We start from the raw sequence: 14,344 nt of genomic DNA on the forward strand, positions 1-14,344 counted from the left end.
GGTTCCTAGATTAGTCAATGGCTATTTACTTTTATATTTATTTTAAAAAATATGTTTTTATTGATTTCAGAGAGGAGGAGAGAGGGAGAGAGAGATAGAAACATCGATGAGAGAGAATCATAAATTGACTGCCTCCTCCATGCCCCCTACTGGGGATATAGCCCACAACCTGGGCATGTGCCCTGACCAGGAATTGAACCCTGACCTCCTGATTGATGGGATGACGCTAAACTACCAAGCCACACTGGCCAGGTGATCAATGGTTGTTTATTAATCACCTGCTACATGCCAGCTGTGAATTCTGTTCTAGAAGCTGTTAATACAGCAGTAAAGCCCTAGCTGGTTTGACTCAATGGGTAGAGCATCAGCCTGCGGAAGGGTCCCGGGTTCGATTCCGATCAAGGGCACATTCCTGGGTTGCGGGCGTGATCCGCAAAAGGGGGCGTGCAGGAGGCAGCCAATCAATGATTCTCTTTCATTATTGATGTTTCTCTCTCTCTTCTTCTCTTTTCCTTTCTCTGAAATCAATAAAAATATATTAAAAAAACAAAACAAAACAAAAAATACAGCAATAAAATAAACAGACAAGGTCTCTGTGATCACAGGCTTACATCCTAGTAGGGGAGAGATAGATGATAAACACGTAAACAAATAAACATGATAATTTTAGGGACTGAACAGTACCATGAAGAAGATAAATAGGGTAACATGATATAAATTTGACTGGGGGAGGTACTTTTATTAGGGTGGTCAGGAAAGACCTCACTGAGAAGGGGACATTTGAGTTGAAACCCAAATTCCCAACGGGGAGTGTTCCCATCGATGGGAGAGGTAGGTACAAAGGCCCTCAGATGGGAAGGAGCTCAGTGTGTCTGAGGGACAAGAGAAGGACAGTGTTACTGAAGAATGGAGGACATGGGAAAGAGTGGCTAGAGGTAAGGTTGCAGAGACAGGCAGGATCTAGGTTATGAAGAGCTTGGTAGGCTCTTGTAAGGAGTATGGATTTCATTAGGAAGCCAATAGGAGGTTTTAAGTAGGAGAATGACAGCATTTATGTTTTAAAAAGATCCCTCTGGCTGTTATTTGGAGGATGGATTTAGGGAGACAAGCGTGGAGATGATGAGACTAGCCAGGAGGCTGTGGTGATCATCCAGGAGAACTGGATTGTCATCCTGAACTGCATGAGAGTTAGGGCAATGGAAATGCCAAGAAGGACATGGGTTCAACATGTACTTTAGAGGTACAACTGACAAGACTTACTGAGTACTTGATTGGGAGTATAAGGGAAAAAGAGAATTCACGAATGACTCAAGACTTGTGGGCTGAAAAACTGGGTAGATGATAGTATCATTTACCAGTACAGATGTGGAGAAGACTTGGGAGATGTCAATTTTGGGGGGAAAACAGAAGTATATTTTGGCCATGTTTACAATGAGACTGAGGAAAGAACAGGAGCTGGGGAAGTGGATTAAGTGGCTAATAATCATTCTTTTTGAAGACTTTTACCATAAAGGGATGCAGAAATGAGGTAGCAGCTGGAAGTGCATATGGATTCAAAGGAAGTTTTTAATTTACTTTGTTATTTAAGATGAGTGATATTGAGGCATGTTTTATGCTGAAGGGAATGAGCCAGCAGAGAGGAGAGAATAAATAATGAGGAGAGATAGGGGCTAACTGGAGGAGCAAAGTACTTGAGAAGCCAGAGGAAATAGGAGCTCAAGCCCAAATGCAGGGTTGGTCTTAGGAACTTTCTCCACTGTGGAGGAGGAAGGCAGAATACAGAAGTATAAATGCAGGTAGGCAGGTGGAGGTGATGGTGGGAAGGTGAGGGCATTCCCTTCTGATTGCAATCTTTTTCTCTATGAAGTATGAGGTGATATTAGCTTGGGAGTTGGGGAAGGAGAATGCTGGAGATTTGAGGAGAGAGAAGGTATTAAAAAACTGTCTTGGTCCAGAATAAGAGAGTGATCTTACTCAAAAAGTGTAGTGCTGTGATTGGCAGTGTTGAGACTCATGGACATAAATGCAAAGTGAGGTTAGTTAGTAAAAAAGAAAACGAGTTTAACCAGGGCAGTGATGGGCAACCTTTTGAGCTTGGTGTGTCAAACTTCGCCAAAAAACTGAGCATAACTCGGGTAGTGTGTCACTTTGAGGAAAAAACTAACTCCAAGACTCTAGTCGCAAATGTTTCATCCTCAGGAGCAGCAAATGTTTCATCCTCGGCATGCGGCCACGTGTCATCAGAAATGGCTACGCGTGTCAGTGCTGACACGCGTGTCATAGGTTTGCCATCACTGAACTAGGGTAAGCATTTCATCAGGAGGGTACAAAGCAAAGAGAAAGAAGCAAGGGAGTGGTTAGAATGCTAGACCATGGAATCTAAAAGAGGGAGGGAGGAACAGAAAGTTGAAAACAGAACTTGTCATTTCCCTGTACCTTCATTCCACCCATACCTCCTCCCAACACTCCTTACCTCAGTACAGGCACATACCATCTACTCTGCCATCCAATCCAGAACCTGGATCTCTTCTTGACTACTCCTTCTCTCTCACCATCTGACCCTACTGACTCTATACTTAAATCTTTCTGAGACCATAACTTTTCTCTCCTTTCCCACTGTCTTGTTTTAGGCCTCATTTAAATAATTATAATAGCTTTAAGTTAAGTATTTTCCCTTTCTCTAATCATGCCCCTTCTAACCCATTTTTTTCTATTTTCTTTCAAGTATAACATATATACAGAAAAGTACAAAATATACATAAGGCAACAGCTCAATGAATTTTCACAAGGTGGATACACCTGCATAACCAGCACCTAGATAAAGAAACAGAACACTACAGCACCCTAGAAACCCTTCCAAGTCACTACTGTGACTTCTTACAGCACTGGTTAGTTTTGTCTATTTTGAACTTTACATTTAGGTCAGTCAGGTTTCCATGTCTAGCTTGTGTCCAGAACATCAGGTTGGTGAGATTCATCCATGCTGTATAGAGCAAGAGTTTGTTTGTTCTCTCATTCACTCAATTTTTTATTCCATGTATGAACATTCCATAATTTATTATCTATTCAAATATTGATCAACAATTTTGAGACTTCTAAGCCTTCCTTAATCTTAATGGCTCCCACTGTAGGATTAAGTCCAATTTCCTTTGCTGAGCTTGTTATAGACCTTCATTACTGGCTCTTGCTTTCCATTCTTGCTTTCTGACCCTTCTAACCTAGCTCTTCTGAACTTCCTGTAATGTGTTGAATAAAGTACGCTGCTTCATACTCCATACCTCTGAGCATGCTGTTCCCTCTGTCTTTCTTCCTCATACTGCCTCTCTGCCTTTCTACCTATTGGTAAACTCACAATCATTCTTTAGATTCTAGTGCAAATACCATCTCCTATATCATGTTCCCTGCCCTCCCCAGAGATTTAAAAGAGATTTCTTTGTGATCCCTCAGTACCTTCTATACATCTCCATTAACACACCAGATAGCAATTCTTTGTTAAAGTGTCTGATTTCCTCACTGAACTATGAGTTCCTTAAGGGCAAAGACCATGTCTGGATAATCTTTATTTCCCTGGTGCATAGGGTGGGGCCTATGACAGGAAAGATGGTCAGTAAGTATTTGAAAAATGAATGAAAAGCCTTGCCCAGGGGCTATAAAGGATGCTGGAGCTGGAAGGCGTTCTTGGAATCAGCCACTCCAACTTCTCTATTTGACTGATGAAGAGAAAGGATTTTCCAAAAGGAAAAAAGATGTATTGGTGGCAAAGTCAGAACTTTGTATGTTCAGTCCAGTGCTCATTCCCCACTTCTGCACTACTGGCAAGAATCAGAGATTGAAGTTTTCACAGAGGACAGCCGGAGGCAAGCTGATTCCCTCAACATCTGGCAGTGCAGCCAGATGGACAGACATTGAAGTGGAACAAGAAGTGGAATTCTAAGTTTGCAGCTGGACAATAAACTAACAGGCTGTTGAAGGAGATGTCAGCACTGGAAAGGATCTTTGCCCCAGGCAGGGATGATGGGGAATTTAAGGACTCATTTGATGATGGCTGGTTAACACTGACAATTGAGCCATGTGCAAGGAAGGGGGGCAAGGAAGAGCCATGAAAAGTGGGCAGGAAAGAGGATAAGGGAAGCCCTGGGAAAAGTGCTATTAGGTTTCATAAATCTTAAGTGTTTCTGCGGTGATGAGCACTGATGACTGAAAAGGCAGCGTCAATGTGACTATAAAGAAAAGGAATCTAGCAGCAAAGAGGTAAAGCTCTTAAAAAGCAGGGTACACTGACACTAAGAGCAAGTGGGCTGGGAAGCAAAGATACCACATTTCCAGTGATATCCAAAACTCCAGTGGCTACAGAGATGTATCAGTGTATCCAGACATGTACTAAGCTATGTGCAGGGCATTGTGGCAAAGGAGATAGAGTCAAAAAGACAGTCCTGGCCCTCAATCTACCTCAGTCCAGTAGCGGGGACTAGACCCAAATCCCATGGAACAGGGAAGACTTCCGAAGTGGAATTAGAGCTGGGGACTGACTGGCAGAAAAAAAAACTCTACCAGGTTGAGAAACAGTCTTAAAGGGAAATGAGAGGCAGACGGACCTGGGAGAGTAAAGGCACTGAGGTGGGAACACTGAATTGATATTACGGTGTGGCAGGAGTATTAGGGCAGCAGTAGGGAACAAGGTTAGGTGAGGGTCAGACTAGGACAACTCTAAAATCAGGTTAAAAAGTTAGGATGGGCAGTATTCCTTCTTTCCTCCTTTCCTCTCCTTTCCTCTCCTTTCCTCTTCTTCCCTTCCTTCCTTCCTTCCTTCCTTCCTTCCTTCCTTCCTTCCTTCCTTCCTTCCTTCCTTCCTTCCTTCCTTCCTTCCTTCCACAAGTGAGCACTGAGTGTTTTGAAGTTAATAACAGATACTTCATATAAAATTCCTACTCTGTAGAACCTATACATGTCCTAATCCTGACAAAACCTTAGAAGGTAGGTGGTATCACTCCATTTCCAGATGAAGAAAGAGAACCTCAAAGCGGTCCTGGCTTGCCCAGGACCACAAAGCTATGAAGAGGTAGGGCTGGTATTCAGACCCTGACTAGACAGTTCATGCTCTTTCCCTGCAGCCTTTCTCAATTGGGATTTCTCCTTTGAACTACATATGATAAACTATTTGAGTAATGATTTTCTCAATTCTCCCAAGAATGATACATAAGTAGTACCATCTCAATGCCTGGGAGAAAAGTTAATTCCTTGTATACAATGGATGCTTTATAGCTCAATTCTTTGGGGGAACCCTGGTCAGAAAGGCTGTCATGATTAGGGATATGTTTTAGGAAGATGGATCTGGCAGTGGGGTCCCATGCACCTTAACAGCTCTGGAATTATTAGGATGAGTTCCTCCGCACCTTCCCAACCATCCTGCCTCTTCTTCTCTCCCTCCCGCCACCCCTCCAACATTTTCTTGTACCTGGCAGTCAAGTGCTAAAGCACAGCCTTCCTGCTCTAAGCCAGCAACACAAACAGAAGAAGCATCTTCAGAGCTGAAAACCAAAGGGGCCTGTGCACCCATTTTCTGTGGAGGTCGGGGGTAGAAAACTGGCACTAGTGAATTCAGAACCCTTCTATAAAAATCATCTGGCAACCTCCCATTACACTTCCCGATAAAACTAAGCATCCCCTCCTCTGGGAAGCTTTCTGTAACTGACTCTACCTCCCTGCCCCCCAGGCAGGAGCAGGTATTTCCTCCTCCATGCCCCAGAGCCCTTGTCCAGCTCCCTGCCAGAGCATCTCTCCAGCGTCACTGGCTGTTTCTGTATCTGTCTCCTTCACCAGTCTCAGTCTCTCACGGTCAGGGACAGTTTGCTTAATCCATCTTAGGATGCTCTGAGGTACATGGTCTCAGAGATGGCAATTGGCTTACCTAGAGTCACATTACAGTGCTGAGTTGAAGCCCAGGTGAGTCTGACTCCCAAGCTGTGTTCTTTTCACTATATTAGGGGCCTTCTGAAGATGAAGTGCTAAGCGCCCAGCCCAACACTGAGATTCAGAGGTGGTGCTCTCAGAGTGGACAGACCACCAGAAGAGGCTTCCTGACAGAGGGAGGCCCTGAAGGGTCAAGAGGCTCTAGATGAGAAGAGAGGGAACATGAAGGTGGTTTAGGTAGGGGGTGGGGAGGGAGGTTGTGGGCAGAAACAGAATTAAGAAGCCTTCAGGTAAGATTACAGGCCTCAAGAAGGAGAAAGGTATCATAGCTGCCAGGTGACAGTCTGATTTTTTTCTTTCTTTTTAATTAAATGTATTTCTATTGATTTCAGAGAGGAAGGGAGAGAGAGAGAGGGATAGAAACATCAGTGATGAGAATCATTGATCAGCTGCCTCCTGCATACCCCTTACTGGAGATTGAGCCTGCAACCTGGGCATGTGCCCTGATTGGAAATTGAACTGTGACCTCCTGGTTCATAGGTTAATGCTCAACCACTGAACCACACCGGTCGGGCCAGTCTATTTTTTATACAATCACTAGAGGCCCAGTGCATGACACCCTCTCACAGTCTGGGAGCCCTCAGGGGATGTCCAACTGACGGCTTAGGCCAGCTCCCCACGGCAGTCAGACATCCTTAGTGCTGCCGCGGAGGCAGGAGAGGCTCCCACCACCACCACTGCGCTAGCCAACCGAGAGCCAGCTCAGGGCTGCTGGCTGAGTGGCGCTCCCCATGTGGGAGCGCACTGACCATCAGGGGGCAGCTCCTGCGTTGAGCGTTTGCCTCCTGGTGGTCAGTCCGTGTCATAGCGACCGGTCGTTCGGCCGTTTGGTCAATTTGCATATTAGCCTTTTATTATATAGGATGGAGCATGGAGCAGAGGCTTTTACAGTCGTTATCACTAACCCTCATGCTATCACTATCATACTTGTCAGGTGTTATCTTACAGACAAGAAAACTGAGGCTTAGAGAGTTAAGGCAATATGTCCAAAGCAATACCCGTAGTAGGGTGGGAGCTGTGATTCAAACCCAGGTTGGCCTGACTCTGAAGACATCCTTTCTATTACGCTACCTGGCCTCCAAAGGGGTCAGAGAACTTCCCACATTATCACACTGCTGACTGGACCACCTCCCAGCTCTCTCATGAGTACTGCTAAGTCAGAGTTGGTCAAGAAAAGCTGCCCCTCCAGCTCTAACTCTCTAAGATCCGGGGACCCCAAATCCCTGTGGACTAAGCAATTTCAAGGACAAGGGTTCTGGGTAGACTTGGTAAACACAGGCTGGCCCCTTGATCTCACAGAGAGCACTTCCCTCTCATTTGCTGCAGCAAAGCCAGTGGCAAATATAGGTTAAGAAAAGTGGATGGTCAGGAAGGAAGTTCTCCTGCTTTCCCTGAAACCCTTGGAGAAGGTCAACTGAGGTCAGAAGACTTTGAAAATGTTACTGGCAACAGCCCGCAGGACAAGGGGGTAGAATCCCGCCTCTCGGTTGGCTGGTCACACACACAGGCTAACCAAGAGAGGTCAAGGGGGGAGGGAGGTCATAAGTTGGCAGGCCTGTAGCCCTGAGTGACGGCCACTTGTTCAGATCAGGAAGTTAGAAATAAGTGGGTTAATGGTTTTGGCCCTTGAGGCTGGGAGGCTAGGGCAGGGGGTGTAAATGGAAGCTGGGTAAAAAGGCAGGTGGGCAAACTGTAAAAGTGGGGGCAACGGGCATCTGTTCCAAGTCAACAGGCAGGAACCATGCCCCTGAAATGATTCAAAGGGCCAGCCTTGGCCTGGGGGGAAGGAGGGACACTTCATAAAAGGCCCATGCCTCTTCATTTCAAAGGTGTTCGATCTGGAAAGCTGGAGAGAGGGTCTCTTTTTAGAGTGAATCCCTGCCTGTTTGGGGGCTGAAGGGAAGCGAGAAATGTAAACCACTGGACAATGGCTGGGGGTATTGATTGATTTTAAAGCATGGCAGAGAGAAGCCCCACGGTGAATGCTCCAATTCTTAGCTACAAATGTCTCGCCAGAGAGCTTTCCAAAGGACAAAGTGAGTAAGCACCCTGCTTGGGATGTTTTCTAAGTCTGCTTCTGAGAGCAGTAAGTTTTTGCTCCAAAAGCTTCAATCATCCCAGGCACTGTTACCACAATGTATATGCCCCAGACCAAGGCACAGGTCCCTTGTAGGCTGGGGGTTTGGGCCAGGCCTGGGGATTAAGCCAGTGTGGCTGGATTTGGGGGTGTTGGGCCAGCAGGGCAAAGACTCTGGGATGAAAAGAACTGTCTTTGAAGACTTTGAAAAAGTGATTGGGCTGAAGAGGACAGTTGGCATAAGTTACAGAGAAGACAATCACAGCTCATTTTAAGATATTTCAAGCAGTCAAAGAAGAAATGAACTAAATGGATACCTAAAATGGAATGGACTCCCAGGGAAGAAATAGAGTTCTCTCAGTCCTTGACAAAATCCAAGGAAATGCCAGCCAGCCAACTATTGGAAAGGTTTGTGCCAGGAGGAGAGTGGGTAGCCCCGATGACCTCTGAGGATCCTTGCAGTTCGTAAGTTCTATGAAGAATAATCCCTGACAAGCAGGCCCTTAGGTGGGTGTCTAGCCCCAAAGATGGTCTCTAGCCCCACAAAGTGGCACTGAGGGCAGTCATGTACCATACTCAGGGGCCTGGGCACCACACATCCTGGCAAGATGCATTGCTCCCTATCATGAAAAGAGACAGTAGTGGGATAAAAGAAAGTAGTATGAAAAGTGACTGCTTGGGAGGTTATCAGGCAGGGTGGAAGATAATTCTTCACCAGACTTGGACAGGAGCAGACCAGCCTGAATCTGGGGATTGATCAATTTAAATCATGCTCTCTCAAAGGAGGGTATTCAATCACTCAGCAAATGGTTATTGAGTGCTGGCTGTGTGCTGGGTACTGTGCTAGGTGCTGGGAATGAGTTTGCTGACTTCAGGGAGCTCAGAGTCAAATTAGGGAGAAGACTACTGAAAACATAAGAACAATGTCAGATTGTGACAAGTATGAGTTTAGACTTGGGTGGGGGTGGAATCAAGGAGGATGTCTTTGAGACCTGGGTTAATAGGGATGTGAAGGTCCTCCCCTTTGTTCTACTAGCCCTGCACTAGAGGTCATAGTGGAGAAGAAAGGACACTTTTAGGGATTGCAACGAACAAGACTCTTAGAGCATGTGCAGACAGGCAGGATGGTCTGGTACAAAACACAGGTAGGCAAAGATGTTCCACCCACACGAGGTCAAATCACATGTGCACACTGCCCCTCTCATTAAGTACCGCCACCCTCAAAGCAGTTCCAGCCCTGGGAGGGTAACAGGGCTATAGGGAGCATGGCATTTCCAGAGTGAGAGGTTGTCAAGTTTCTCTCTCTGCCAACCCCCACCCCATTCATCCATGCTCTTACCTCCATCCAGCAGCTCCTTGACTGTGCGGTAGTCGTCGGCAAGGACAGCATAGTGCAGGGCTGTGCAGCCCTTGAAGCTGGCGCGGTTGTTCAGCCGGTTGTTGAAGTCATCCTCTCGGGTGACCAGGACTGGGGGGGAATAGTAACACAAACCCTTCTATTAGCAACAAATGCTCTGAGTCACCAATTTCACCATCTTTCTCTTGGCATTTTAATTTACTCACTCACCCATTTACCTACTTGCTAAACATACAATGATACCTACTATGTGCGTGGCAATCTGTGCCAGGCAAGAGAAGGTAAAGCAGAGGTCAGTTAGTTCCACAAACATTTACTGACATCTATTATGAGGTAGGATTCATTTGGGGACACAGAGTGAATCAGACATGGTCTCTGACCTAATCTGAAGGAGGAGACAGAGAACAAACACATGTTTATCATATTATTTGAGACAAATACTATGTTAGAAGTATAACAGGATGATATAGAAAGCCAGAGGGGAAATTAGCTCAATTTGGGAATGAAGAGAGGATCTCAGATGTCCAGAATCTTGAAGGGTGAAGAGGAGCCATCCAGGTGAAGAAAAAAGGCTGGAGTAAGAGAGGGGACCAGTGGGGCAGGAGACAGAGGCTGTTCTTTGCAGAACAGTAACATATCCCTCTGCTCTGAGGATGTTTACAACTTAGTGAGTGTTTGATATTATTTTGTGATGACCTTTTATAATTTATAAAAGCTATTAAGACTTTGAAACTACAGAAAAATACAAAGAAGGGATCAATATCTCTGCAACTTGAAAAACTGCATTTAATATTTTGGTATATATATCCATATATCCATGTATGCATATATATCCTATAGAATTGGAATTTACTACATTGCAATTTTGTAATATGCTTTTTTACCCTTAATAAATGCACTGTGAACATGTTTTTAAAGGTAAGATTAAAAAGCATTTCATGTGATCAAACCACCAAAAATCCTAGGCTCACTCTAGTGCTAGTATTCATGACTCTCCCTCTCCAATTTCATATTAAATAACCTAAAACCAGTTCTGTCACTTTTATAGGACCCTATGGGTTGGGTGATCACACATATCCAGGACAAACCTGGTTTATGCCTGTTGTCCTGGACAGTCCCAGCCTGGACAATAAATTGGAAGGTTACCCCACCTCTGAGGTCCTCCCTTGGGACCTGAGACCCCACATAACAACTATGATACTTAGGTGATGGGGTTTCTTTCTGCCCCAATTATCAGAGTGACTGTTATGCTCCCTCCGGAACTGAGTTCAGTGGGAGTGGAATTTGGGTCCTACCTACCTGAACCCCCTTCTCTAGCCCAGAGCACAGGGCCTGCAAGGGGTAGGCTCTTCTCACCCACCACTGGGAAAGGGGGTGTAATTCAACCAAGAGGTAACCTTGTCTACGTAGTTAAAAGGATCAGACAATTCCTAAACCATTCTTTTCCAAGTAAGTGGTATTAGAATAGTGTCCATGCATTTTTCCCTCCCTTCCTATTTAAAGTTCAAAAAGCCAGACTGTCATGCCTTCTCCTAATACTAACATCTCATTTACTGACCTTTTTCTACTCTGTGCCTGGCATGGTAGCTTCATACAATCTATTTAATTCTCATAACTACCTTATATAGTGGGTATTATCATTCTCATTTTATAGATGAGGAAACTGAAACACAGATGTCTCACAGCTAGTACAGGGGTGAGCAAAAGTAGACCTAGAGTTATAATACAAATAAATAATATAATAATTAATAAATAATGGTACAAGAATAAAATCTGTGTTTTGTGTACTTGCAATTATAAACCTACTTTTGCCCACCCTTGTACGTGGTTGAGTGATGATTAGAACCCAGGTCTAATCTGAGTCTTTATTCTTTCTCTCCTTCATATCATGCTGTCATCCTAATTTTGCAAATGAGCAAAGTAGATCCCTTTCTGACTCAGAGCCTAAGATGTCTGGTCCCAGCCTTGACTCTTTTTTTTTTTTTTTTAATATATTTTATTGATTTTTTACAGAGAGGAAGGAAAAGGGATAGAGAGAAACATCGATGAGAGAGAAACATTGATAAGCTGCCTCCTGCACACCCCTTACTTGGGATGTGCCTGCAACCAAGGTACATGCCCTTGACCAGAATCGAACCTGGGACCCTTCAGTCTACAGGCCGACACTCTATCCACTGAGCCAAACCTGTTAGGGCCAGCCTTGACTCTTATTCTCCCTCCTTTTCCTGCTCAGGTGAAGGTGCACTATACTTTCTGCAGAACTTGCCTTAAAAGGGAACCGCCTGAGGTCTGTAGCTAGCTTAGGTGGGAGTATTTCAAATGTTTGGCCAAATGAAGTTGGTGGAGTATGTAGCTGAGAATAGACCACACTTTCTTGTGGCCTATGGAATCAATAGTGAATCAGCAATTCTGTACCAGGCAGAGGCTCTCCAACTGATAACCTCCTCCCCTCCACACCTGGAGTGTTATCTAACCTTTCCTGGGGTAGAGAGAACAGGAAGAAGGCCTCTGAGTAGCTAACACACAAGTCCCATATGCATTTTCCCCATAAGAGAGCCTTTTAGAGACCTAACTCAGAGATTACCAACTCTTAGTGGCAAACAGTCTTATCAAATAATGGTAAATCATCTTGTTTCCAACTCACTGCAGATTAGGAGAAGAAAACAATAAGACTGGGGAGGAGGCTTTATAATCAAGCAGACTGATTACAATCAAGTGCGGGCCAGGCAGGGAGGGAAAAGAACAGCACAATAAAAAGCTAAAAAGGAATCCACAGAATACTGAACCTCAAAAACCCCTAAGGGCACCACTGAATTGCCCATTGGACATTAACTGCTGGATACAATAATGAACCTGAAGAAAAGTGATAGTTGGCTCAAGAAAGCAGGAAGGGTATAATCCATTTTACAAAGAAAACATGCCATTCATTCAACAAACAACACTTAATGAGCACCAATGCATGGTGGTAGCTGCTGGAGATATACTAATGAATAAAAGAGTCTAATGCAAGAATCATACCATTGAACAAATTATATAATATGTTTCACAAGTGCAATTATAGAGCCATACCTAGGGTGCTTACCATAAAAAACAGAGGAATTTAGGAAACACAGATGGATTATTCAGTTCAGAGACAAATGTCACCAAAGTGCTGACATCATAGCCTGACTATTAAGAAATCATAAGAGGATCCCTGCTCACCTCTGAGGTCTCATTTCTCACCATCCCTTTCTAATGCCTTTTTTTTTTTTTTTTTTTTTTTTGCCTCTGAGCTTTTGCAATTGCCATTCCACTGCCTGGAACATCTTCCCCTCTTCCATGCCTTCAGTTGGCTAACTCCAATTCATTTTTAGGCCTCTGATTAGAAATCAGTTCTTCTAGTAATGCTTTCCAAGTTTGAGGTAGTTACTGCTCCTAAGAGCTACCCAGAACCTTAGACATCTTCCGATTAAGTATTTATTACAGTCTATTGCAATCACCTGTTTTCTTGACTACGTTCTCCACTAGGCAAAAAGCTCGGGAAAACAGAAGTGTGACCGTCTTCACAGTTGTGTCCCCAGTGCCCAGTATGGTATCTGGCCATAAATACATGCTTGATAAATATTGGTTGAACTAGAAAATCCTATCTAATAAAAGAGTAATATGCAAATTGACCATCACACCAAGACACATGGCCACCCCCATGTGGCCAAAAATGGCTGCCCCCATGTGGACACAAGATGGCCGCCACAAGATGGCTGGCAGGGGAGGGCAGTTGTGGGCAGTTGGGGGTAACCAGGCTGGCAGAGGAGGGCAGTTAGGGGGGACCCAGGCCTGTAGGGGAGGGCAGTTGGGGGGGATCAGGCCTGCAGGGGAGGGCAGTTGTAGGCGATCAGGCAAGCAGGGAGGGCAGTTGGGGGGGACCAGGCCTGCAGGGGAGAGCAGTTGTGGGTGGACCAGGCCTGCAGGGGAGGTACCAGGCCTTCAGTAGAGGGCAGTTGGGGGGGGGGGGGAAACCAGGCCTGCAGTGGAGGACAGTTCGGGGGGACCCAGGCCTGCAGGGGAGGGCAGTTGGGGAGGACCAGGCCTGCAGGGGAGGGCAGTTGGGGGGGACCAGGCCTGCAGGGGAGGGTAGTTGTGGGTGATCAGGCCAGCAGGGAGGGCAGTTAGGGGTGACTGGGCCAGCAGAGGAGGGCAGTTGGGGGAGACCAGGGCAGCAGGGGAGGGCAGTTGGGGGGGAATAAGGCCTGCAGGGGAGGGCAGTTGGGGGGGGCAGGCCTGCAGGGGAGGGGAGTTGAGGGGGGCCAGGCCAGCAGGGGAGGGCAGTTAGGGGCAATCGGGCTGGCAGGGGAGCAGTTAGGCATCGATCAGGTTGGCAGTGGAGTGGTTAGGGGGTGATCACGCTGGCAGGCGAGCGGTTGGGAGCCAGCAGTCCTGGATTGTGAGAGGGATGTCCGACTGCCCGTTTAGGCCCGATCCTGGTGGGATTGAGCCAAAACAGGTGGTCGGACAACCCTCAAGGGGTCCCAGGTTGGAGAGGGTGCAGGCTGGGCTGAGGGACACTCCCCCCCGGATGAATTTCGTGCACCGGGCCTCTAGTAAATACATAATTCATAAATAAGTTCTGATATTACCTTGTTTTGGGGATGATAATAATGTCAGCCAACAAGTATTTAGTGGAGGCACAAGTGTGTGGCTGTTAAATAGGTGAGCTCTGGAGCCAGACCACCTATGTTTGGATCTCAGTCCTGAATTTGCTGACTGTGTAATATTGGGTAACTACCTATACTCTCTGTACCAAGTTTCTTTATCTGTAAATGGAGATGATAACAGTACCCTCTCAGGGATACTTAAGGATTAAATGAGACACTATGAGTAAAGGGGCTTGGAGCAGTCCCTGGCATACAGTACCTCTCAGTAAATGTCAGCTATTATCCTTACTATCTAGTCTTGTGCTTCCA

General features: G+C 45.7%; 1 protein-coding gene across 2 annotated transcripts in view; it reads right to left on the bottom strand.

Annotated features, from left to right (window-relative positions):
- Positions 1-14,344, bottom strand: part of CLPB (ClpB family mitochondrial disaggregase) — a 164,568-nt gene that overhangs the window by 76,333 nt on the left and 73,891 nt on the right. For both annotated transcript variants that reach the window (XM_079788179.1, XM_079788180.1), the window contains one exon: positions 9,387-9,515. In XM_079788179.1, the coding sequence (XP_079644305.1) occupies positions 9,387-9,515 (129 nt within the window). The remainder of the gene's footprint in view (positions 1-9,386; positions 9,516-14,344) is intronic.

Source organism: Cnephaeus nilssonii (assembly GCF_951640355.1).
Source record: "Cnephaeus nilssonii genome assembly, chromosome: 13".
In the NCBI taxonomy this organism is placed as follows: domain Eukaryota; kingdom Metazoa; phylum Chordata; class Mammalia; order Chiroptera; family Vespertilionidae; genus Cnephaeus; species Cnephaeus nilssonii.